The 26,636-nt window shown below is 31.6% G+C and overlaps 1 protein-coding gene across 5 annotated transcripts in view; it reads left to right on the forward strand.

Annotated features, from left to right (window-relative positions):
- Nna1 (Nna1 carboxypeptidase) overlaps nucleotides 1–26,130 on the forward strand; it is a 221,621-nt gene extending 195,491 nt beyond the window's left edge. For all 5 annotated transcript variants that reach the window (XM_065510249.1, XM_065510248.1, XM_065510250.1 and 2 more), the window contains 4 exons: nucleotides 4,934–5,214; nucleotides 5,514–5,673; nucleotides 6,027–6,185; nucleotides 24,218–26,130. In XM_065510249.1, coding sequence (XP_065366321.1) covers nucleotides 4,934–5,214; nucleotides 5,514–5,673; nucleotides 6,027–6,185; nucleotides 24,218–24,445 — 828 coding nt within the window. In that variant the 3' untranslated portion in view covers nucleotides 24,446–26,130. The remainder of the gene's footprint in view (nucleotides 1–4,933; nucleotides 5,215–5,513; nucleotides 5,674–6,026; nucleotides 6,186–24,217) is intronic.
- The last annotated feature ends 506 nt before the right edge of the window (nucleotides 26,131–26,636 follow it).

The raw sequence follows: 26,636 nt of genomic DNA on the forward strand, positions 1-26,636 counted from the left end.
TCCAATTGTATTTCAGAAATTTCCATTTGTATTTCAGAAATTTCTAATAGCAATACCAATGAAAATTTCTGAAATACTAATAGAAATTTCTGAAATATAATTGGAAAATTCTGAAACACAATTGGAAATTTCTGAAATCCATTTAGAATTTTCTGAATAGAATTTTCCCCTACTTCTAACTGAAATGCCATTTTGCAAAGAAGATGATATCAAGGCATATAAGGACGATCTCTCGGTCAATTCTTAGGCATTTTCCAAATTTTCGTCCAAATCCTAATGGAAAATAAACGTTCCAACTTACAGATTACACTCTGATCAGAGGAATGTAGAATTTACAGTGACTTTTCACTTGAAATTGTCTAGTTACCATTGAAAGTCTTTGAGTTTCAAAATGTGAAAAGTTTGCGAAGCATTTGCCATAAATGATTAGTTCACAGAAATGTCCAAGTTTTTGCCACCGCAATTTGATTTGAAATGAAATACTTGCTAATTCCAATATAATTAACATACAAACTCGAACATTTTATTATTCGAATCGATTAACTGAGACTTGTTAATAGGCAGTCAAATAAAGATCCTCCCTAAAGATCCCCAGAACAGTAGAGTCGAAGATCCCAGTAATGAACAATTAGGTCCATATCAAAATAATAAAGGAAATAGAATCATAGGCATGTGAGGGACTAATATCGAATAACTTTAAATTTTATGCACTTGGGTTCTCGGAATGGATTATCGTTCCTATCCGATCATCCAATTTTTGTTTACACAGAACTTGCTATTTCGGTAAAGTAGACAATTTTCGTACGAGACAATATTTAGAAATTAAAGTAAGCATCAATGTAGAGATGCTAATCTGGACTGATTTTTGAAAATCCCGGTGTTCGGGATTTGGTAAAGAATCCCGACCCGGGGTTTCGGGATTTTCGGGAAATCTAAAATCCCGAAAATTATAAGAATGAAACGTAAATAATTATGTATTTACAATTGAAAGGAATTTTTTTATTAAGCAATTAATTTTTATTAGACACTAAAAAGCATAAAATATTGGCATGAGTACATTATATAAGAAGAAATAACAATAAAGTATGTACATTAGGGATATAACTATTGAAATTTTTTGCAAATATACAAATTGGCATAGCATAGTCGAATAGAGCATTAAAAAATATGAAAAAATACGGTATCATTTTTTCGCGGTTGTTAAAAAAGTTCACGCACCAAACTTTAGAAATTGGAGTTGGTGCGTCATGTTTTCGATTTCAAATGACATAAAAAAATGATTTTCATTACTTATACAACATTGGCCATCACGTGGTGGTATGCCAAAAATTTCGCCAAAATTAGTTATATCCCTAATGTACATACTGGTAAAAAACAATACCTTAGTAAAAAAAAATAGTATTTATCTTAAATAGCTTCTTAAGAATGCTATTGCATCTATGGTTTCATCTGCCATTCTGGAACGAATTTTGTTTCCGACATATGCTGCTGCCAAAACACATCTTTCACATTGGCAAACCCTATTTTCCTATTGTTCCTTCAGAAATAAAATGATCTATTTCTTTTGCAAGTTGCAATTCTACATTATAATTTGGTTTCGTTATTATTATTTGGGTTTCTTACATTAATTAATAATATCGTTTAGCCTTTTAGCAATCGAAATATTTTCATTTTGTTCGAGCTCCTCATCTGAGATAAAATCAATTTCATTTGAAGAGGATTGAAATTGAGTTTTGTTAGGCAACTTACAAAAAAGTTGAAAAATTGATTTTCTAGAGCCCCACTCAAGGAAAACCAAAAATACTGGTTTCCTTTATTAACTATATTGTAGCAGGGGATGAGCTTAACAACTTTGCTGAACATCACTTTGCGATATTCGGGCATGTAGAATGTCAAAATGAATGAAAAAGGCACACAAAAATGCTAATTTCCCCTATTTATATATGAAAAAACCGGATTTGGAAAATCCCGAACATCCCGAGATTTAATATTAAAAAATCCCGGGCTTCGGGATTTAGGAAATCCCGAAAACCTCGGGATTTTGGGGAACGGGATTCCCCGTTTGGCATCTCTAATCCAATGTGACCCAGTCAAATTTGTGTCAACTCTTACTTGTTATGAAAATAGTTTTGCATTAAAATAAACTATGTCAGCAAAAAACAAACAAACGTATGTAAAGGGTATTTTTTTAAGCCCTATATAACTTAGGATTAACTGTCGTAATGCGCTCACTTTTTGACTGATCAGTATACTCTGGCAAATCTTCATGAATATATTGACGCTTGAACAACGCTCATAATCGTCCATCTGGTGTGAGTGCCGCATATGGAGTGAGACCAATCCACAACAGACCCTACATACTCCATTATATGCAGAAAAATGCACCGTTTGGTGCGTTTTATTGGGTATATGACTTAAAAATGCAGGATTTACAATATATGGCGTATCTTTTGAATGCGGTTTTTGTTTTTCATAACATGTCATTTTGAAGGGTACATGTTTATGGTGAATGTGTTCCATCGGTTTCACCGTGCGAGTGATGGTTTGTGCCGTTCAGAGGTGCTGATTTTGACACGGAAGACAAAGATCGCCCAGGCCAACCAAAAAAGCAGGATTCATCCAAAAACTGGGAAATTGGATACCATACGAATTGAAGCCGAGAGACCTTGAAAGACGATTTTGCATGTCCGAAATAATGCGAAATCAACGATATAAATGAAAATCAGTTTTGCACCAATTCATTACTTGCGATGAAAAATTGATTCATTACGATAACCCGAACCGTAGGAGATCGTATGTGAAGCGCGGCCAACAAGCCGAATCGTATTTGGTGGGAGCAAAAGAGTCCTATCTATTATGAGCTGTTGAAATCTGACCAGCCATCACAGAGAACCTATACCGAACGCCACTGATTCGTTTGTAGAGAGCATTGGCCGAAAAACGCCCAGAATATGCGGCCAGACATGAAACCGTAATATTCCATCATGACAACGCTGGGCCACATGTTGCTATACCTGTTAAAAACTATTTAGAATGAAGTGGTTCGGAAGTTTTGCTTCACCAGCCTCATAGTCCAGACGTGTCCCTTTAGACTACGATTTGTTTTGATCGATGAACGCTCTCTCTGGGATTCGCTTCACTTTTGAACAGAGTATCCAATAGTGGCTTGATTCGTTCTTGGCCTCAAAAGATGAGCAGATCTTTTGGCTCGGAATCCATATGTTGCCAGTAAGATGGGAAAAAGATCTTAGCTAACAATGGCCAATACTTTAAATAAATGTATATTGTACAAATGTTTCAAAATAAAAGCTAAAAATTTAAAAACTAAATCGCTTATTTTTAAGTCAAACACCCAATAACTCGGACCTTATGTCTTTAAAAAAGAAGCCGTGATCCATGATTTTTGTTTGAAAATATGGATGACATTGATCCAGGCTAGATGTGTTTTCGACATAGATAGGGTTTTTAATTTCCCGACCTTTTTTGATTCTCGGGAATCGTTAAAATTTGTCTCTACATTCCCTGGTACCCGGCTATTCCCGAAATATATAATACTACTGTAAACTATGAATATTATATCAAAATTTCATATAAAAACGTATATCATTATATATAGAGCTTCGTATTAATTAATTTGAGCTTAATTTACTAAAATCTTAATACGTAATTAAAAACTGTCAGCCTTTCATTTCATAAATCCATTTCCAATATCTAATTCTTTAGCGTCCTTCAAAAGCTTCATTTAAATTAAATTAATTAATGACAGAATTTGTTCAAACTTTGAATGATTCAATTTTTGTTGATTCAAATCTACTACAAATTGAGTTAAAATGTTTTTTCTACATTCAGTTTTATTTAGCTTTTAATCATTTTCAAAATGAATTGAAAAATATTTCTAAAGCCTTTTAGTAAAAGGAATGAATTCAATACATTTTGTTGATCTCAAAAATTTCCAAATTATTGGATTCAAATGTGAATTTTTATAATACAACATCTGCAAAACACACTCATTATAAAGCTTTCATTGTTACCAAGCACTATTGATGTGTTTCCTTTCAAGGCCAAAATCAATTCTATACTTGAAAATACCAAATGGTGTGCCGCCATTTGGTATTTTGTTCTACTATTGTTTTCTGGAATAATTCGCACCGGTCAATCTTGGCATTAAAGATTATTCATCTTTATTTCTAGATCGTGCAGTTTTCCATATGCTTTTTTAAATGTTCAAATAAACAATAATAATAAGCGGTCTATTATTGCCAAGATATAAACGAAAAACTGTAACTGTAAAGTTCTAACTTGTTTTCTTCGTAGTTTCGTCAGTTTTTAATTCCCGGGAATCGGGTAGGGAAAAATTGGTAAAATTCCCGGGAAATTTGTCACGGGAATTCCCGGGATAAAAACCCTAGACATAGATTTATTGAAATAAAATTTTGGCGATAACATTATTTCGAGAAAGAGACCTGTTAATTGACCAAGGTCTTGCGATTTGATAACTCTAGATTATTTCGTGTGGGGACACGTCACAAGTCACTGGTTTATAATGATAAACCAGTAACAATTGACGCCTTAAAGGCCAACATTGTTCATGTTATTCGTGACATACGACCAGCAATTCTCGAAAAAAAAGTGGTCCAAAATTGGATCTCCAGAATGCGCTTCATCAGGAACAGCCGCGTTGGCCATATGACCGAAATAATTTTCAAATGTTAATGTCATGTATTAATCTTTCGAATAAACTTATTTTATTTGATTAAAATTTACATTTTTGTGTTATTTTTTACAATTTGAAATTCGATTGGTTTTAAAAAAACACCCTTTATAAAACTGAATAACAATCAGTCGCCATAGATAAATAATGTAATTTAATATGTGTATTTTTCTTTCATGTGCTGTTCATTTATCTCCCAAAACCAACGGACAAAAATGTTAGCGCAAAAAATCCATTGTTGTTTCGGCACGTGTACATCCCAGCGAGACTCCATCCTCTTGGATGATGAAGGGTTTAATGGATTTCATAACGGGTGAGTCGAGTGTGGCCAAACGTTTGAGGCATAAATTCATATTCAAACTGATACCGATGCTGAATCCGGATGGTGTTATTGTGGGCAATACACGCAACTCGTTGACGGGCAAAGATTTGAATCGTCAGTATCGTACCGTTATAAGGGAAACGTATCCATCAATATGGTATACAAAAGCTTTAATCAAAAGGTGAGTGAGATTTTTTTTGGCGAGAATTTTATAAATTTGTTTAAGTATCTGCAATCCTGAAATCTGGCCAAAATTAGGTGCCGAGGTCAAAGGGGGAAATGTCCAATATATCTCCTTCCCTAAGATACTCTTCTGTCCAGGATGCATGATTGAAGTGTTGAATTGTGATTGATGTGTTGATTAACAATTTAACTTTAATTTCGCAGTTTTTTTCTAGGTTTTTTTTGGCATACAAATTATTTCATTAATTTTCATTTGTTTCGTTTATTTATTTTCGCATGATGCGGGCGTTCGTTCAGACTGATTGATGACTGTGGTGTTTCAATGTACTGTGATATGCACGCACACTCTCGCCGGCACAATATTTTCATTTATGGCTGTGAGAATAAACGTAATCCGGAAAAGAAACTTACCGAGCAAGTTTTTCCGCTCATGTTGCATAAAAATGTGGCAGATAAGGTAAGTAATTGTGTGCAGCGGCAGCAGCAGACCTCACACTAACCAGATAGATGGTGGTGTTGGTTATGATGGCGCTGGCTGACTTTTGTTTGGCTGCATCAAGTGTTGTGCAAACAATCTTGAGTTTTTACCTTTCTTTTGTTTTTCTTTTCGTGAAAATCTTCTCGAGAGTTTATCATTATTTTTTTTTTGTTCTTTCTCATTTTGTTATGCTTTTAATTAGTTTGTTATATTAAGGCAAAAGTTTTCTTTTTTATCTTTTCATTTAGTTTTGTTATGATATCTTTGTTAATTATTCTTTATCTCTGTATTCTTAATTTATTTCTTTTTTATACCTGTTTCCGGCTTTAAAGTTTTCATTTGAGAATTGCAAATTTAAAATACAACGCAGCAAAGAAGGCACTGGCCGTATTGTAATCTGGATGCTGGGCATTACCAATAGTTATACAATAGAGGCATCATTTGGTGGCTCATTGCTGGGCTCTCGCAAGGGTACACATTTTACAACAACGGTAAGTTTAAGTATTTTAAAAATCATTTCATTATTGTCCAAACAAAATTAACAGAAATTTAATTAAATGGGCTGAGAAATATGGCTTTATAATTGACCGTATTTATAACTGAACCAAAAATGTTGGGGCATATTTAATTTCAACTTCGCAAAAATGTTTAATTATTTTGTTAGGAATTTCATAGAAAAATTATCCTAAACTAGGACAAATTTCCAAAACTCCTCAAAACGTCTGTTTATATATCGTTATATTGAAGTTTCACTAGATGGATTGTTAATAACTTATCATGGTGTTCGTAACTTAAAAAAATATATAAATACAACCCTGCCAAAAATCACTTCCAAAGAAGCGAAAAAGGAAGTAATACTTGCAAAAAACAACATCTTCCACAACACACGAAGGAGCAGAATTAAAATATTTTGGAAATAAATATGTCATTTCCAACTAGCTGAACCGATAGACATAGGAGTAGTAGAAGAGGATTCAGAAAAAAAAAATGTTTACATGAAATTAAAAAAAAATAATAATAAATGGGCAAAATTGCCCATTTGAAACACATTTGGTCCGAAATATCGACTTAAAATAAGTTAAATTTGGAAGGATCAGTAAAGGACACATATATACACATATATAGGACACATTAGATGACGCTTCTTTTGAATGCGGTTTTTGTTTTTAATAATTTATATGTTATTTTGGAGGGTAAGTATGTCATTTATTCTCACTTAGTTATTGAACATTCGAAAATGTCGAATATCTGGCCAAAGCGTCATACGAGGGAAGTTTTGATTTACTTCTTTAATTTGCAAAAAAAAGTGCCGCTGAAGCAAACTGATTGCTCACCAAAGCTTAAGGTAGATGAGTTCCATCAGTTTCAATGTGCGATAGATGATTTCTGCGGTTCAGAAGTGGTTATTTTGACACAGAAGACAAAGAACGCCCAGGCCTTCTAAAAAAATTGAAGACCAAGAATTGGAGGCATTACTCCTTACAAAATCATTGGAAGCTACTCAATCAGCAATTTCAAAACGTTTACATACAGTAGGATTCATCAAAAAGCAGGGAAATTGGGTACCATACGAATTGTAGCTGAAAGACGATTTTGCATGTCCGAACGCTATAAAAGAAAATAATTTTTGCTCCAAATCGTTACTTTCGATGACAAATGGAACCATTATGATAACCCGAAGCGTAAGAGATCGTATGTGAAGCCCAGCCAACCAGCCGAATCGACACGAATTCCTACAAGACAATTGGTCGGTCAGTGGTTAACTTAGTTGAGTGATAATCAGTGTCGAAATATTCAAAGCTCACAGGCTACCTTCAAATTACCTCCGAACACCGCCTTTACGAGGAAACCAAGGTTCTACCGGTCAAGGAACACAACTTCATGTTGACACAACAGTTCCTTCTGGGATGACACCGGAGGAGTCATCCAAACTACAACATCACACAGTTGGAGTCTCCCCCGAGTCATGTTAGACAGGACTAAAGTAAATACGAGGAGAGCATACAAAGGTATGTGCAGAATCCATTTTATCGCGCCGCGCCGCTCGTAAATGACAGCTTTGAACGAAATTTACAGAGACGCCAGAATACCGTAAAAATTGTCATACTTGAAGGTCGCCCACCATCGATAGCAGGCGCCGAGAATATTCTGCCCCGTAAAACAAGAGTCGTTCTGGCACAACTGAGATCAGGATGGTGCAACAGGCTTAATGCCTTTTGGTCCCGCATAGACCTCGCCGTCATCAACTTATGCCCAGCATGTGATTAGGGTCCTCATGACACCCTGCGCATATTCAACTGTTCAACTACGTCCTATGGATTTATGGACTCATCCAGTCGAATTAGTACAATTCCTTGAACTGGAACAATATGCAGAACCCCCTGATTGAATATTGTAAAATTGTTAATGCAGCTACAACTAAGGTTATGCTCTGTATTTGGTGGGACCAAAAGGGTTCTATCTACTATGAGCTGCTGAAATCTGGCCAGACTATCACAGAAAACCTGTACCCAACGCAACTGATAAGTTTGAAGCGAGTATTGGCCGAAAAACGCCCATAATATGCGGCCAGACATGAAACTGTAATATTCCATCATGACAACCCTCGGCCACATGTTGAAATACCTGTTAAAAACTATTTCGATTCGTATGGTACCCAATTTCCCTGCGTTTGGATGAATCCTTCTGCTCGCAAACGTTTTGAAATTGCTGCATGAGTAGCTCCCAATGATTTTGGAAGGTCTTATTGAGTTTTACAACAATCATCATTGAGTAAAGCCTCCAATTCTTGGTCTTCTTGACTCTGCCTGGGTGATCGTTGTCTTCCATATCAAAATCAACACATCTGAACCGAACAAACCATATTTCGCACGTTGAAACCAATGGAACACATTCACCATTAACTTCGGTGAGCAATCGGTCTGATTCAGCGGCACTCTTTTTCAAATTGAAGAAGTCAAGCTAAACTTCCCGCATATGACGATTTGTTGGTCATACTCAATAGTTTTGGTATTTTTTATATTTAAATCAACATTACGAAGCCCCAAAATAATTTAACATGATTGATACATTAATATATCGGCGATAGTGAAGGGTATTTAAGATTCGGCACAGACGAGTTTAGCACTCCAACTAAATTGTTTTAATTTGAACTTATTTAAAAAAAACTCCTTAAGCAATTTTGCTTAAGGAGAAATTTCTTATACAAGCTGTCCTATTAATTTTTTTAGAGGTTTTAAGCACATTTGCGGTCTTCTTAATCCTGCCTATGGTTACTGTCCATTCCTCTGTATGACTAAATTTTATTTATTACAATTCAAAAATGTTTATTTTCAAATCGAATTACACAAAAAAATAATTTTTATTGAATTATTCTTTAAAACTCATCTTTAAAACATATAGAAAATGTGGGCCACCAACAAATATCATTTTATTAACCCCATACATACCCCCAAATAAAATTGTTCCGCTATACAAACTCTTGTAACCATAAACAAAACCAAGAATCACTTAAAAACATACAATTCGAAAGCGATACAATAGACCACGACAACTGAGGTACTGAGTATATTTAACCAAGGCAACAACAACAATGATGATTACGTTCAATGGTTTATGGTTTTACAAAAAAAAAAAATAGAGATACAACAAATAATACAATTTTGAATTCAATGCGAATTATACACTAACACAAGCACGTGTAATACCAACACATTTACACCAAGTAATACAAGATGAAATATCATCATCATCATCATCAATAACAATAATATTTGTTATTGATATTATTCACAAAATACAGCTGCAAATACAAACATCGATAGATAAATTCATACAATTAGGGTATTCAAACAGTTGTCATAAAGTCGTATGAGATAAAATTATAACACGAAAAAATATGACTGCCGTGAGCAACCCTCATAAGTTAGTGTGGTATTTAAAATTTTGATTCAACAAACTGTTATAAATATTTTTAATAAAAATGCCAAAAACAAGTGAAACAAGGAAGAGAGTTATATTAGACTGTGCCGAATCTTGTGTACCCTTCACCAAATTATACATTTAAATATAAAAAAAAAAATTAATTTTTTTTAATTTTCATTTCAAAATTTTTTAAAATGTTTATTTTTATCTTGATGAAGTTTTTCCCTTTCAACTTAGATTTACACTGTTTAGTGCTTAAAAGTTCTTATTATGTTAGGACATTTTTTAAAACTATTGTAAAACTTTAGTACTTTATGACATTATGACTTGATAGCACACCATGTGAATACCCCAAATATGTATCAGGGATAAAAGGTACAATTATACCTGTTGGGGGATAAAAATTCTAGATTTAAAAGTACAAAGTTTATTATAAAAGTTGTTGTTTGAAGAATTGTCTGTTGACTACTGCACAGTGGGGCAGAATCAAAATTTGTTGTTCGATTTGGATAAGTGTGCAATATTTTTGAAAGACGGAGTTTTAAAGTGGCATATTTTTATATCTAATTGAGATATTGACTTGAATTTTTTTGGTAAGACCAAAAATTAAATTATCTAAACAATAAAAATTAGTTCGGAATAAAAGTGAATCAAATTTATCCTAAAATTTGCAAACCTATTAAAATTTTGATACAAATTTTAGTATTAGAAACTCAATAAATATGTAATATGTAATAAAATTTTAAATTTGTCATTCTAAATAACAAATTGTAAAAAAAACTTGTCAAAAGGTCAAAGGGAATCCCTCAATTCCTAAAAATTGAAGCGAAATTCCCAAAAATGGTATTTTTTACAATTTTGCCCATAAAGTCCACATTTCCTTCGGGGCTGGGAAAATATTTTGGGGATAAATAGGGAACACATCAAGGTTACCAAAGCTGCTTTCCGTTTTCTAATCCCAGCTTTTGGATTTTAGAACATGTGACCCAAAGTTGAAATTTTGATAAAAAAAAATAGGTAAAATTCCGAAGGCCGCAGGGACGACAGATTCGAAAAATAGGACATGTTTTTAAACCAAAATGTTATATATAAAGTTGCCTTACAGAAAAACATAAAATTGTTATATGTTATAAAAGAAAGTTTTTTTTTAAAATAAAAATAGAGTTAATTCACATTTTCGCCCAAAAAACAGCAAAAATCTCCTATTTTTTAAATTTTTAAATTGAAAATCTTTTATTTTTGTATCCATAATTAATATTGCTCTGAAATCTTTTGTATATTATTGGTAATTAGTTGTCTAGTTTGGATAAAAAATTATTTTATTTTTCAGTATAGTCTCCTTTGAGCTCCATGGACTTTGTCCAATGTTTTTACAATTTGTTTATCCCTTCCAAAAAATAAGATTTGTCGAGGTCATTAAAAAAGGTTTTTTTGTGAGATGATTTCATCGTTGTAGTCAAATCTATCCCTTCCAACAAATAAGATTTGTCGAGGTCATTAAAAAAGGTTTTTTTGTGAGATGATTTCATCGTTGTAGTCAAATCTCTCTTCGCCTAGACATTTCTTCATGTTTGGAAATACGAAATAGTCACTCGGGGCTTATTCAGGAGAGTAGAACGAAGCATTACTTAGCCTAATTCATGGATTTTTGTCGGTGTGAAAAGGTTTCTCAAGATGATCATTCCAAAATGAAACCATGAAGCCATGTGCCTATGCATATGTTTTCCACAACCTCTCGCACTTTCAATCTCCGATCGGCCAACACCATTTCGTGACTTTTTTTCAATTGTTTCGGGTGTAGAGACCTCAACTGATATGACTAAATGTTTAAATTTTGACAGGAGTCAACTCACAGGAGCAATGTTGCCCTTCCAGTTAAGAGCCGGGAAATTCAAAAAGTCGCGGACTTATTGACCCTCAGAGCGGAGTTGCTGTAGCCAAGTCCGTCTGTATGTTGAAATCAACTTTCCGAAGCCACCAAACAACTTACAAATATGATTGATACATCAATATACCCGCTATAGTCCAAAATAGGTTGCTATTTAATATTTAAGCAAAAAACCAAATTTTTAATAATATTTGTCTGTAATTATACTTGTTATACCCTTTGCCATGAGTGGCAGGGTATATATAAGTTTGTAATTTCTACATTTCTCACGACCCCACAAAGTATATATATTCTGGATCGTTATAGATAGCGAAGTCGATATAGCCATGTCCATCCGTCCGTCATTATGTTGAAATCAACTTTCCGTAGCCCCCAAATAACTTACATACATGATTCATATATCAATATATCGGGAATTCTTTCGGCTCGGTTGCTATTTAAAATCGACAAATAGTTTGTCATTCCGTTTGTAATTTCTACATTTTTCATTTGCGACCGCACAAAGTATATATATTCTGAATCGTTATAGATAGCGGAGTCGATATAGCCATGTCCATCTGTCCGTCTGTGTGTTGAAATCAACTTTCTGAAGCCCCCAAATAACTTACATACACGAATGATACATCAATATCTCCGAAATTCTTCCGGCTCGGTTGCTAAAATCGGTCCACAAATGGCTGAGATATAAGGAAAAAACCAGGACAACCTCGATTTTTGACCTATTTTTGACCCATATCTGGATTGCTAAATCATTAATATAGACAATATGGATATCTAATGATAGATATTTCAAAGACCTGCGCAACGACGTATATAAGGCCATAGTAAGTTAACCCACATTTTTTTTTCACCAACATTTTTTTTCACTAAATATTAAAAAAAAAAATAAAAAATTAAAAAAAAATATAAAATTTAAAAAAAAAATTAAAAAAAAATTTCAAAAACAATTTCGAAAAAACAACTGGAAAAAAAATTTAAATTTTGTTTACCCGAATATAGCTTCTTACTTATTTTTAACAGTGTTTAAAAAGCTACGATAACTAACAAATTTTTAACTGTTGCTACAACTACTGCTTCAAAAAAGTGTATGTAGCGGTAGCAGTAGCATTTGTCTTTTTTCGTTTTCTTGTTTTTTTTTAAAACTACTGCTACCTTCAAAATATAAAACTCTTAACAGAGCAGTAGTAATAAAACATGAATTGTAAATGGAGTAGTAGCATAAAAATACAAATCATTGCTACTGCTCTATATCGAGTTTTAATTTTTAAGGTAGCAGTAAAGTAGAAGTTGATGCAGCAGTTAAGGTAGCAATAAAAGTAGTCAAAAAAGAAAATCTTCAGTCATAACACCAAAATTGACAGAATTAAACATTGTGTGTTGTTTTTGTTTTGAGAGAGTTTGAAAGAATTATTCGATTTTATTCGTCTCAGATGTTCGTGTTGCTAACAGAAAGATCGTGTTTTCTGTGTGTATAACAAAAAAGCCGAACTTTTATTTACAACACGACCAACATACACGAATATACATTCTCAACAACAACACATAATATAATTTTTTGGCTGAAGATTTTTATTTTTGACTTGCTACCTCAACTGCTACTTAGCTGCTACTTCAACTGCTACTTCAACTGCTACTTCTTCTACTACCTCAACTGCTACTTCTATTACTACTAAATTTTAAAAGTAGCAGAATTAATAAAAAACTAATGACTGCTACATCAAAACTTTTTCTTTTTTAAGGTAGCAATAGAAAATAAATTACTCGTCTACTTTTAAATTTTTCTTTTATTAGTACTACTACAACTACTGCTACCAAAATGTGAAGGTAGCAGTAGTAGTAGTAATTATTGACTCCGAGTTTTTATTAATTTTTTAACTAGACTACTTGTGTTTTTTCGTTGCTACTGCTACTTGTAGTCTAGTTTTTTAAACACTGATTTTTAACTAAAAATCTCCTTAATTTCTCTACATATTTCATTAAAATTAAAACCAAAACTACTAAGGTAAAATTTTGGTACAAAAAGGGTACAAAAGTTTTCATTTTCTAAATTACTGGTACATTTTGTGTAACTTCTAATATTACATCCCTTGTGTATATTTTTTTCCATCATGTATGTTTGTGTTTTTTTTATTTATCATGTATGTATGGTGAGTTTGGTAAGTGAAATGAAAATTCTATTTGATAAATTTTGATACATTAACAATGAATGTGTTTGGTATATTTACACACGGATGCTGGTTTTAGACAATGGGAGGTAAAACATGGTTGTATACATTGGGAATACTACAACACACATGCAGACACAAAATAACAAAAAATAACTAATACAGCTACATACCATGAATAGAATCAAATTAGAAGTGAAGTTAAGTCGAATAGTTAACGCTTTTGAATAGAAAATTTAAAATATTTACCATAAATTCTGGAAACTTAGTAGCCCAGGAAAAATATAGTTTTTAGAGCTTGATAACTGTCCCCCATTCGGTAATTTTACCTTGGTTTTCGGATCTCTGTTTACCGAAATATCTAAGTGGTTTTAGTATGTGCTTATCCTAGGAGACAGATTACAAAGTGATAGTCTGGTAGCTGACCTCAATTGACCTCACCTAGATTACAAAGAGACAGTCTGGTATCTGGTTCTGGTATGTGCTTATTCTAGGAGACAGACCCTACATAGATTACAATGAGATAGTCTGGAAGATGGATCAAAACAGCAGTTGACCCTACATAGATTACAAAGAGACAGTCTTGTAGCTAGTCCAGAGAAGCATGACCATATTATAAGTTACCTTACTAATGCACAAATTGTTTAATTACTAGATCCCTAGTAGCCAGTCTAAGATATGCTTAATAATATTCCGCAGAATCGTTCACCAGTTTTAAGAAGTTAATACAAATGCGCATTGGGGAAGAACCACAATATTTTGTAAATAAATCTGCCATTTTTAACTAGTTGGTAAAATGGACAATTTCATATGTACGTAACAGAGTATTATTCGAGTTTAAGTTTTGACGACGGACCAAACAGACATCAGGAGTGGCGCTGTTGAGTCTCATAGTAGGCAGCTACTTACAAATTTTTTTGTATCTATTGTAGTTAGCGAGTTATACGCTTTTGAAAATTCAAAATTTCACCATACAAAATTCAAAATTTCACCATCCGGACCCTATTTATGAGGGATTTCATTAAATTTTTCTCATTTGACATTGGTGTTATTTACAGGTAAATAACCGATCATATTTGGCATCTGGTGACTATGAATGCCGACCACTGGTATAGAGTCAATAACTTATTAAAGGTCAACTTGTACTATCGTGTCTAGCAATTTAGACAATTTGTCGCCATTTAGATATAATCTTCAATGTTTTCCATAAATGTTTCAAACCTTCTAATGCTGTATCTATACCCCTCCGCAATAATGTAGCGTATTTGACAAAAAAAAAAGTGAAAATGAAATTGACAGCAGAGATATACAACACAATTCAATTGAATTAATGAATAAATACAATATGTGCTGAATTAATTTTATCCAAAAAAAATAAAAACATGAAAAATGATGACAAAATTTCAACAAAAAAAAACTGTGAAAATTGTCAACTAATGGTATTTACAAAGTGTCCTAACTACAAATTTAGTTTTTTGAGAATTAAAAAATGTTAACTCAAAAACCTCGAGATTTCAAGATGGCAAGAAAACTATTTAATTATAGAAATATTTTGGAAATAAATCTGTCATTTCACATTGGCTATTGCGATTGACAAGAAATTGAAAATGGGCGCAGCAGAGAAATATTTTAGTTTAAATTTTGATGACAGGAGCGTCGCTGTAGGATCTCAAAGGTAGGGCATCATCGACATGTACACATTTTAAACATTGGTCAGTTGTTTTTACTTCTTCCGATTCGTTATATTTTTATTATATTATTTTCTTTATGCTCAAAACAATCTTGCTCCTTTAGTTAGCAAGTTATACATTCAATTTGTGTTTCTTTTTAATCTTCGCTTAATGCCACTCTGATTTTTATTCTTCTCTTGTCAACAGTAATCACAAAATTAAACAATACATAAGCAAATTTTTAAACTAGTTTCTAATAAATATTAAACAAAATTTATCTTTATAGCAAATCTTAGTTTAAATAGCCATCTAGATTAGGGTGATCCTTTGCAATTTTTTGGATTTTCAATGCTCCAAGGTCAAAAATTGTACTCCTTCATCTATAAATCAAATGCTGGAGTCAAAATTGTCCAATACATATTATTGAACTTATAAAATATTGGTATATGACTTAAAAATGCGGGATTTACAATATATGACGAATCTTTTGAACGCGTTTTTTTGTTTTTAATAAGTTATATGTCAGTTTGAAGTGTACAAATCTGTCATTTATTCTCACTTAGTTATTGAACATTATAGTGTGAACAACAAAGTTTTTTTTTGCTTTGAACTTATTTAATATAGTGTTTTATTTTAATATTAAAACAATCTTTTTATATCAAAAGTTAAAACAGAACAAAATTATATTTTATGAAGATATTTTATTTAAACAAAATGGGTAAATCGATGATATTTTAAAATATTAAAGGGGTTACCACATTACACCCCTCCTAGTTTAATTAATATTAAACGATATAAATTTTAATAGTAATTCTTTAATTGAGGTTTCAACAAATGCAGGTTTGAGACGATCTTTTGAAATACTGTCTGTTCGAGCGCCAATTTTAAGTATAAAATATTTTTCATGTCGCTCTAAAACTTTGTATGGTGCACTATATTTTGGATCTAAATTCGCAATTACATGAGAAAATTTAGTTTCATATCTTGTTATATGAGCTAGAGTAAAAATGCTTTCAATTTGGATAAACCATAAATGGGGTTGCTCCGACCAGAAATGTGATAACTTCTGTATATTTGCAGTAGCTGCAGAAATTTCTGGAGCGTTTGTATTGTCCTGTGGTTGATACAAGGCGGACCTCTCTTGAGAACTACCAGAACTTGAGTCTCCAATAGATTCACGTGTAGGTGAACGTGTTGTAGGCATTTCGGGGTCACCAAATTATAGTGTTTTGTTTTAATATTAAAACAATATTTTTATATCAAAAGTTAAAACCGAACAAAATTATATTTTATGAAAATATTTGATTTATACAAAATGGGTAAATTGATGATATTTTAAAATATTAAAGGGGTTGCCACATTAATTTGAAAAAAAGTGCCGTTGAAGCACACCGATTGCTCGCCGAAGCTTATGATGAATGTGTTTTATCGATTTCAATGTGCGAGATATGATTTGTGCGGTTCAGATTTTGACACGGAAGACAAAGATCGCCCAGGCCAGTCAAAAAAGTTTGAAAACCAAGAATCGGAGTCATTACTCCATGAAGATTGTTGTCAAACTCAACAAGATCTTGCAAAATCATTGGAAGCTACTCAAGCAGCCATTTCAAAACATTTTCGAGTAGCAGGATTCATCCAAAAGCAATGAAATTGGGCACCATACGAATTGAAGCTGAGAGACCTTGAAAGATGATTTTGCAAGTCCCACATGATGTTTGAACGCTATAAAAAAGAATCATTTTTGCACCGAAGCATTACTTGCGATGAAAAATGGGATACATTACGATAAGCCGAAGCGTAAGAGATCGTACGTGAAGCCCGGCCAACCAGCCGAATCGACACAAATTCCTACAAGACGATTGGTCGGTCAGTGGTCCACTATGCTGCTCCAGTGTGGTCGCGTTCGTTGAGTGATACTCAGTGGCGAAATATTCAAAGCTATCAAAACGCAGCCTTAAGGATCGTCACAGGCTGCCTTCAAATTACCACCGAACACCGCCTTCACGAGGAAACCAAGGTTCTACCGTTCAAGGAACACAACGTCATGTTGACGCTACAGTACCTTCTGGGATTTCACGGAAGTTGGAGTCTCCCCCAAGTCATGTCAGACAGAACCTACGTAAATACGAGGAGAGCATACAATGCTATGTGTAGGATCCATTTTATCGCCGCTCGTATTTGACAGCTTTGAACGAAATTCACAGAGACGCAATCAATTCCGCGGAGCAGGATACCGAATGAATGTCGGACTTGGAGATCGCCCACCACCGATAGTACACTGGTGCATATTCCTATAAACGCACTTAATTTGTTTCTGTATTTTTGTGATATCTTTGTTGTTCTCATCCAAAAGCTAAATTTTACTTTTTTAATGAGAGACAAATTAACAGAACTTTTTGAAAGTAAACAATTTTTTTTCTTATTCTTGTTGTTTGCCTTAATTATGCGATCAAATGTTCTTGGTGCTATTTTAAGTGGAAGATTCGTATAAACGAAGACGTGAAATTTGTTTTTAAAAAAGTTACCAAAAATAAAATATCAAATTTACTTTTTTTTCAACCAAAGGTACGTTTCTAATAGTAACATCTCAATTTACTCCAACTTTTTGTATTTTAATCAATAAATTTCATCACTTTTAAAGATGCCCAAGGGAACTTTTTTGTCCGATCAAGAAAAGATTCAAATTAAATTTTTTCACGACCAAGAATGTTGCAATAGAGAAATTGGACATAAAATCGATCGTTCGGAAAGTGTAGTGCGAAATTTCTTGAAGAAAGGTCAAGGTCATTATGGAGTTCGCAAACCTACAAAGGGAAATACAAAACTAACAAGAAGACAACTTAATCTAATAAAACCCGCAACAAATTGAATTCCACACAAATAAAGAATAAATTAAATCTTCCAGTGACTTCCAAACACGTTTCACACATTTTACGAAACGATGACGACATAAAATGTAAACCAATGCTAAAAAGCACCATAAAGAAAATCGTCTAAAATTCGCAATAAAATATATGAAATGGACAGATGAGTGGAAAAAAATATTTTTTTCAGACGAAAGAAAATTTAATTTAGGCGATCCTGACTCATACTCATGCTATTGGCACGATTTGAGATCAAACGAAGTTCGGATGTCAAAACGTAATTTCGGTGGTAGCAGTGTTATGGTTTGGGCAGCGTTTTCTGCAGTTGGCAAGTTGAAAATATGTTTTGTTCCGACAAAAATGAATAGTGCGATTTATAACGAACTGTTGGAAGATGCTCTTCTCTCATTTATGGATGAAAAAATGGATGAAGATTGCATATTCCAACAAGATAATGCTGCAATCCATGTTTCTAAGCAATCGAAATCTTGATTTAATGAACACAGAATTCCTCTGTTGGACTGGCCGGCTTGTAGTCCAGACTTAAACCCAATGGAGAACTTGTGGGAATACATGGCCCGTAAAGTTTATGCAAATAATGCCCAGAATGAAAGCATAATGACTGTGACAGAGCTGAAACTAAGAATTAAACAAGTCTGGGAGGAAATTGATTCCGATCTGCTTAAAAAATTAGTGGAATCAATGCCATACCGTATTTTTTAAACAATCCATAACAAAGGATCATCCACACATTATTAATAATGCTACAGTGGCCCATAAATTAAAGAGCGTTAATAGGAAATACCCTTAAAAATGGCTGTTAATCTCGAAAATTAAGTAAAAAAAAATAAATAAATAAATCTGGGCCAACGCTCGACCACATGTTGCAATACCTGTTAAAAAGTATTTGGAATGAAGAGGTTGGGAATTTATGCCTCACCCGCTCTATACTCCAGACCGTGCCCCGTCCTACTACTATTTGTTTCGATCAACGCAGAACGCTCTCTATGGGATGGATACGCTTCACTTTGGAACAGAGTATCCGAAATTAGCTTGATTTGTTCTTGGCCTCAAAAGATGAGCAGTTCTTTTGGCGCGGATCCATATGTTGCCAGAAAGTTGGGAAAAGGTCATAGCTAACAATGGCCAATAATACTTTGAATAAATTTATATTGTAGAAAATAAATGATAAACACTTTAAAAATCCCAATATTTAATGTAAATAAGTATTTAGTGTTTGTATAACTGGAATGCAATAAAATATTTCTCTTTTAATGCAAGAAGCTGAATTGGAAAATTATCTTCTCTCTAGACACTTTTTAGATATCATAATGATACACTAAAAATGAATCGAAATAGTCTCAACTTGACACTATGTCGTTATACCGATTAGTTTCAACTTCAAGATGATACGTTTGGGAGACTGAAGCTTCTCTCTTTACGACTGACTATGTTTTAAGATGTCCAAGAAAAAAGGTGTATTATTTCTGTAATTTTAATGGGTTGAGTATAGATGTGAATTCGTGCTGTATTGGACAAAATTTTAACCCACTATATTTTTTTAAAACATTTAATTTTTTGAAAATTTTGCTACTTTGAACTAAAACTTGGAAGCATCAAAAAAGGAAAATGTGCCAAATAAGGGCCACCCTAATCCACATAATACGAATCCCTTTTTCAAGGATTTAAACAGGACAATTCAATGAAAAGCAGAAACAAATTACAACTTTCATACATCTAATAACTATGAGTACAAAGGAATATTGTACAAAAAGCAACAAAATTACTCATGTGATTTAAATAAGACTTATTTAAACACACGAGTACACTACTAGATGAACCAGTACAATGTTCCTTAACCAAACATTATTTTATGTATGTAATCAGCTTATATTTTTCCTTTCACTAGACTGCCTTGGCCACATATCCCTCCCTTCCCTAACAGTTTTCCAAACTAAATTTAGTTTAGTGTATAGAAAAATACTAAAAAACAAATACAAAATCTTAGTAGAAATGCTTGAGTTAGCATTTATCAAAAAAAAAAAATTTACCCAAGAGCTGCTTGTAAAATGAAATTACAAGTACGAGTACTACTGCCTTAGATAACTGAAGTGTACCAAACTTGAAACTCAACAGGGGTTGGCAGCCAGGAAACCTCACTGACTGACTGAAGACTAACTGCCAGTCAGCAAGAGAAATAAAATAAAATCTGATAATAGCTTAAGTGTGTACTCAAAGTAAATTTGGCTAAAAAGGAGAATTTTTTTATTGCTGCCAAGTATTTTTTTTTTAAAAAATTAACCAAACTAAGTTTATCTAAATGCTGATGGGTATCTATGGAATAAGGTTTTACAGCTAAAACAACAACAAACCATGAGAACAAAATAAAGTTAATGAAAAAATTTATTGTATATTTTTGTTTCTCGATTTTTTTTTACTCTTGAAAAAGTTTTACTTTTTTTTATGGCAACCAACAATACACATTTTATGTTTTATAACCGTTGAGGTAGTGAAGGTGGTTTTCTATAAAGAGGCAAAGGAAGAAATATGTGGACATGATTAAAAAGTTTAGATTTATTTAAATTTAATAAATACTTAAACAAATTATTTTTTTAAATATTTTCCATTTATTTTAGATACCTTGGATACTTTGTTAATTCAAAATTTAATTTTGTTTTTATACTTTCTCCACCTACTGTTTGTGTTAAAAAAATATGTGCTGACATAAAGAGAAACAGCAAATACTGGGATTAAATTGTTAAAATTTAATTTAAATTTATGTTTAACTCAATATGGGATTTATTTTGCCATAAACAAAAACTTGTTAAGAGTAAACAAAGTACTCAACTCAAAGTTTGTAAAACAAACAAAAATATTCATACAAAACTTTATGATTTTTTAAAGATTAAATTGGGAATAATGAAATAAAAATGTGTGTTAAAAATTGTTTAAGAAATTATTTACATGTTATACACAATATTTTCTAAAGAAAGTACAGTTGAACACAAGATTTTTTAGAGAAACTACAGTTATACCCAACATTTTCTATAAAAATATTTTCTATAGACAAATTTTTCTATAGAAAAAACTGTACTACACTAAATTTTCTATAGAAAATACTGTCATACAACAACTTTTTCTATAAAAAAAAAACTGTTATACATAAACTTTTTCTTTAGAAAAGGTGTTATACACAAAATTTTCTTTAGAAAAAAGCAGTTATACACACATTTTTCTATATAACAAGTAAGAAAGTATGGTCGGTCAAGCCCGACCATATAATACCCTACATCAAGTAAATGAGTAAAAATATTTTACTTTTAAAATATCAATAATTTAGATTTTTGAGTGATTTTCGGAAATGGGCCTTATATGGGAGCTATGACCAATTATGGACCGATCATCATAAAATTAGGTCGTGTGATTTATGTCTATATTAAAGTTAACTATGTTGATTTTTGTGTGTATACCAACATTTTTAAGCGATTTATGCACGTTAAAGTGATTTTCGGAAGCGGGTCTATATGGGAGCTATGACTAATTATGGACCGATCGTGACAAAATTTGGTGACATGAATTTTGTATATATAAAACTTATTTGGAGCGAAATTTGTGTAGATACATAGATAAATTAAACATTTATGACCGATAAAGTCCAATTTCGAGGGGACATTTGTATGGGGGCTATGTGAAATAATGGACCGATTTCAGCCAGTTTCAATAGGCTTGGTCCTTGGGCCGAAAAAGTAATATGTACCAAATTTGATCGAAATATCTTCAAAATTGCGACCTGTACTCTGCGCACAAGGTTTACATGGACAGCCAGCCAGCCAGCCAGCCAACCAGACGGACGGACGGACATCGTTTAATCGACTCAGAAAGTGATTCTAAGTCGATCGGTATACTTTAAGGTGGGTGTTAGACTAATATTTTTGGGCGTTACAAACATCTGCACAAACGCATAATACCCTCCCCACTATGGTGGTGTAGGGTATAAAAACTGTTATACAAAAATGTTTCCATAGAAAATACTGTTATACACTAATTTTTCTATAGAAAAAAAACTTTTATACACAAATTTTTCTGTAGAAAAAACTGTTATACTCAAATTTTTCCATATAAAAAACTGTTATACAAAAATTTGTGTATAGAACAAATTGTTATATACAAATTTTTCTGTAGAAAAACTGTTATACAAAATTTTGTCCATAGAAAGAACTGTTATACAAACATTTTTCTATAGAAAAAATAGATATACACACATTTCTCTATAGAAAAAACTGTTATACAATTATGTGTCCATAGAAAAAACTGTTATACACAAAGTTGTCACTATAAAATACTGTATACACTAATTTTTTTATAGAAAAAAATATTATAAAAAAAATTTCCATAGACAAAAATATACACAAACGTTTCTATTAAAAGCCTGTTATACACAAAATTTTTTACAGAAAAAATTGTTCTACAACTGTTATACACAAATTTATCTATAGAAAAAAACTGTTATATACAAATTGTTCTATAGAAAAACTGTTATACACAAAATTTTCTACAGAAAAAACTGTTCTACAACTGTTATACACAAATCTTTCTATAGGAAAAACTGTTATAGACAAATTTTTCTGTAAAAAAAACTGTTATCCTCATATTTTTCTATAGAACAATTGTTATAAATAAATTTTTCTATAGAAAAACTGTTATACACAAAATTTTCTGCAGAAAAAAATGTTGTACAACTGTTATACACAAATGTTTCCATAGAAAATACTGTTATACACAAATTTTTCTATAGAAAAAACTGTTATACACAAATGTTTCCATAGAAAATACAGTTATACACAAATTTTTCTATAGAATAAACTGTTATACACAAATTTTTCTATAGAAAAAACTGTTATACACAAATGTTTCCATAGAAAATACTGTTATACACAAATTTTTCTATAGAAAAAACTGTTATACACAAATTTTTCTATAGAATAAACTGTTATACAAAAAATGTCCATAGAAAAAAATGTTAAGAGGCTGTTATACAAAAAAATTTCTACAGAAAAAATTGTTCTACAACTGTTATACACAAATTTATCTATGGAAAAGAACTGTTATATACAAATTGTTCTATAGAAAAACTGTTATGCACAAATTTTTCTATAGAAAAACTGGTATACACAAAGTTTTCTATAGAAAAAATTGTTCTACAACTGTTATACACAATTTTTTCTAAGGAAAACCTGTTATACACAAATTTTTATATAGAAAAACTGTTATACACAAATTGTTCTATAGAAAAACTGATATACACAATTTTCTACAGAAAAAAATGTTCTACAACTGTTATACAAAAATTTGTCTATAGAAAAAACAGTTATACACACATTTTTTTTTTGTATAAAAAACCTGTTATACACAACTTTTCCTATAGAAAAACTGTTATACACAAACTTTTATATAGAAAAAAGCTGTTATACTCATATTTTTCTATAGAAAAACTGTTATACACAAATTTTTCTATAGAAAAACTGTTGCACACAAATTTTTCTATAGAAAAACTGTTATAAACAAAATTTTGTACAGAAAAAAATGTTATACACAAATTTGTCTATAGAAAAAACAGTTATACACAAATTTTTCTATAGAAAAACTGTTACACACAAATTTGTATTTAGAAAAAACTGGTATACACATTTTAATACACTAATTTGTCTATAGTTAAACTGTTATACACAAACTTTTCTATAGAAAAACTATTATGCACTAAATTTTCTGTTATACCAAAAAATTTCTATAGAAAAAACTGTTATACACAAATTTTTTTTAAGGAAAAACTATTATAACACAATTTGTTTCCATACAAAATACTGTTATACACAATATCTTTTATAGAAAATTCAATTATATACAAAATGTTCTATAAAAATTAAGGTTAAGATCGTATTACAAAAATATCCCATTTTAAATATTTCTCTACAAAATTTTTATAAAAACTTTTCTTTTTTTCTATCTTTCTAGGACTACGAGCACATGGGTCGGGGATTTTGTGAAACCCTCTTGGATTATTGTGATGAGAATCCGAATAAAGTAAAGAGAAATACTAAATTATTGAAACGTATTAAAAAGATAAGAAAGCGCGAGAAACGCGAACAGAAGGCATTGAAATTAAAGAAATTGGCCGATCAGGGATGTATAATCGAAGAGAAATTTAAAGTTAAACAAAGAACAGGCAAAAGTGTTTCCTAATCAAACACTCACTTACCCACATACTTATATAAACAAAACACAGACAACATTTTTTTCTTTTCAAAACATACAATACATAAAAATGCAACCCTGTTTATAACAGAGTTGCAAAAGAGAAAACACTGTATACAACACTGTTAAGTTATGTTTATGTTAAATGTTTTTATAGTTTTTTACTTGTTGGACAAATTTAATTTAAACATAAAATTCAATAGTTTTACAGTGGTGGATTTGGAAATTCAAGTAATATTTTGTAAAAAATCGCATATAATTAATTGTAATTCAAAACTGTTTTGCTATCTTTCATAAAATGAATTAATTTTTGTAAAAATTACAATTAAAGTTATTATAATTATAGAAATGAACTAAATTTTAAGCTAAAAATTATTAAACGAAAGCTTTGAATTTTGAATTTGTTTTGAAAAGTTTTACCAAATAAACTTCACCCATAAAAGATTCAAGGTTTTTTAAACTTTCAAGTTTTACTTACTAAAGATTAACCTGACAACCTAAAATTAATTAGTATTGTTTAACTTTTTAATAACAATTGTTAATATTTATTAATTTCTTAAATTATTAACAACTTTAACTAAAACAATGAAACCAATTTAATCCTTTAAACTAAATTTAAACTAAAAAAACTTGCAAATCAAAACGATACAACTTAAGATTATCTTTTTGCGAAAACAAAAATCCACCACTGCCTACAAACTTACATTAAATACTTGCATACATTTAAGTTTTTCTGTGTTAAACTTGCCAACAAATTGCTAAACGTTCTGTGAAAGTTTTTTTGTTTAACTAGAGTTTAAATAAGAAGTAAGAAATTGCTCGTAATTGTTCAACTATTTTAAGTTAAATGTTTTTTGTGTTTAATTTTATACATTATTTTCATTAAAGTTTTTTCATTTGACTGCCTTGATTTATTTTATAATTACAAACATACAGTAAAACACTAAAACTACTTAAACAAAATGGCGTGGTTAAACTAAAAACTTAAATTTTAATGTTTTGTGTTCTTTAGATTAAATATTTAACAGGAAAATGTTTACTTTCTCTCTTAAATAACTATTTAATAGTAATTGTTTTAAATACACTAATCTACATACATAATATTTTTTAAGATTTAAACTTAACACATTTAGCAATTTCAAGCAAAGGAAACTTAACTTTTATTCTTAAATATGTAAATCCTTAATAAGAATTCCTTGCGTGACTTTTTAAGAGATTTATTTCGTAATTTACTTTCAAATTTTCTCTTGTTTATACATGTTGCCAGACAAATCGACCGTCATAGTTGTTACAATTGCAAATTTCTATGAATGCTCGTTGTTTTCTTTTTATCATACCCCGCATCGTGTCAATTTCAAAAAAAAAATCCCCTGTAATTTTACTGCCCTCTATTCGCTTTAATCTTTTGCGCTTAAACGCATTGACACCGCATCACATAACACAGCCACCCCCACCACCGCTACCAACAATCACATCATGCTCACTGTAGTTTTTCGTTGGCATTAGACAATAAATTTCTAGATGTAATACTTCTAGATTTATTTTTGGTTGGCAATTTTTGTTTATTTTGTTTTTCAAAATTATATTTTCTGTATTATTTTAGTATTTTTTTATGGTTATTTTGTAAAATTTTATGATTTTAATAAAGCTTTTACACTTTTATCACAATCGAACACCAACAGAGTTTTAATTATTTCGTTTATGTTTATTAAAAGGTAAATTGTGGATTTATTCTATAAACGTTACAAATGCAGACACAGAGCAGACATAGACTTGATGTCATAGAATATCCCATACAGACTTGACAGCAAATACTATGCGTCACAGACTAATCAACATAGACACAACGACATTAACTGGTCGACATAGACTATTCGACGTAGACTAGTCGACATAAACTGGTCGACATAGACTAGTCGACATAGACTAGTCGATATAGACTAGTCGACATAGACTAGTCGACATAGACTAGTCGACATAGACTAGTCGACATAGACTAGTCGACTATAGACTTTAGAAGACCATAGACTTTGGAAGACCATAGACTTTGGAAGACCATAGACTTTGGAAGACCATAGACTTTGGAAGACCATAGACTTTGGAAGACCATAGACTTTGGAAGACCATAGACTTTGGAAGACCATAGACTTTGGAAGACCATAGACTTTGGAAGACCATA

This window comes from Calliphora vicina, chromosome 4 (genome assembly GCF_958450345.1).
Source record: "Calliphora vicina chromosome 4, idCalVici1.1, whole genome shotgun sequence".
In the NCBI taxonomy this organism is placed as follows: domain Eukaryota; kingdom Metazoa; phylum Arthropoda; class Insecta; order Diptera; family Calliphoridae; genus Calliphora; species Calliphora vicina.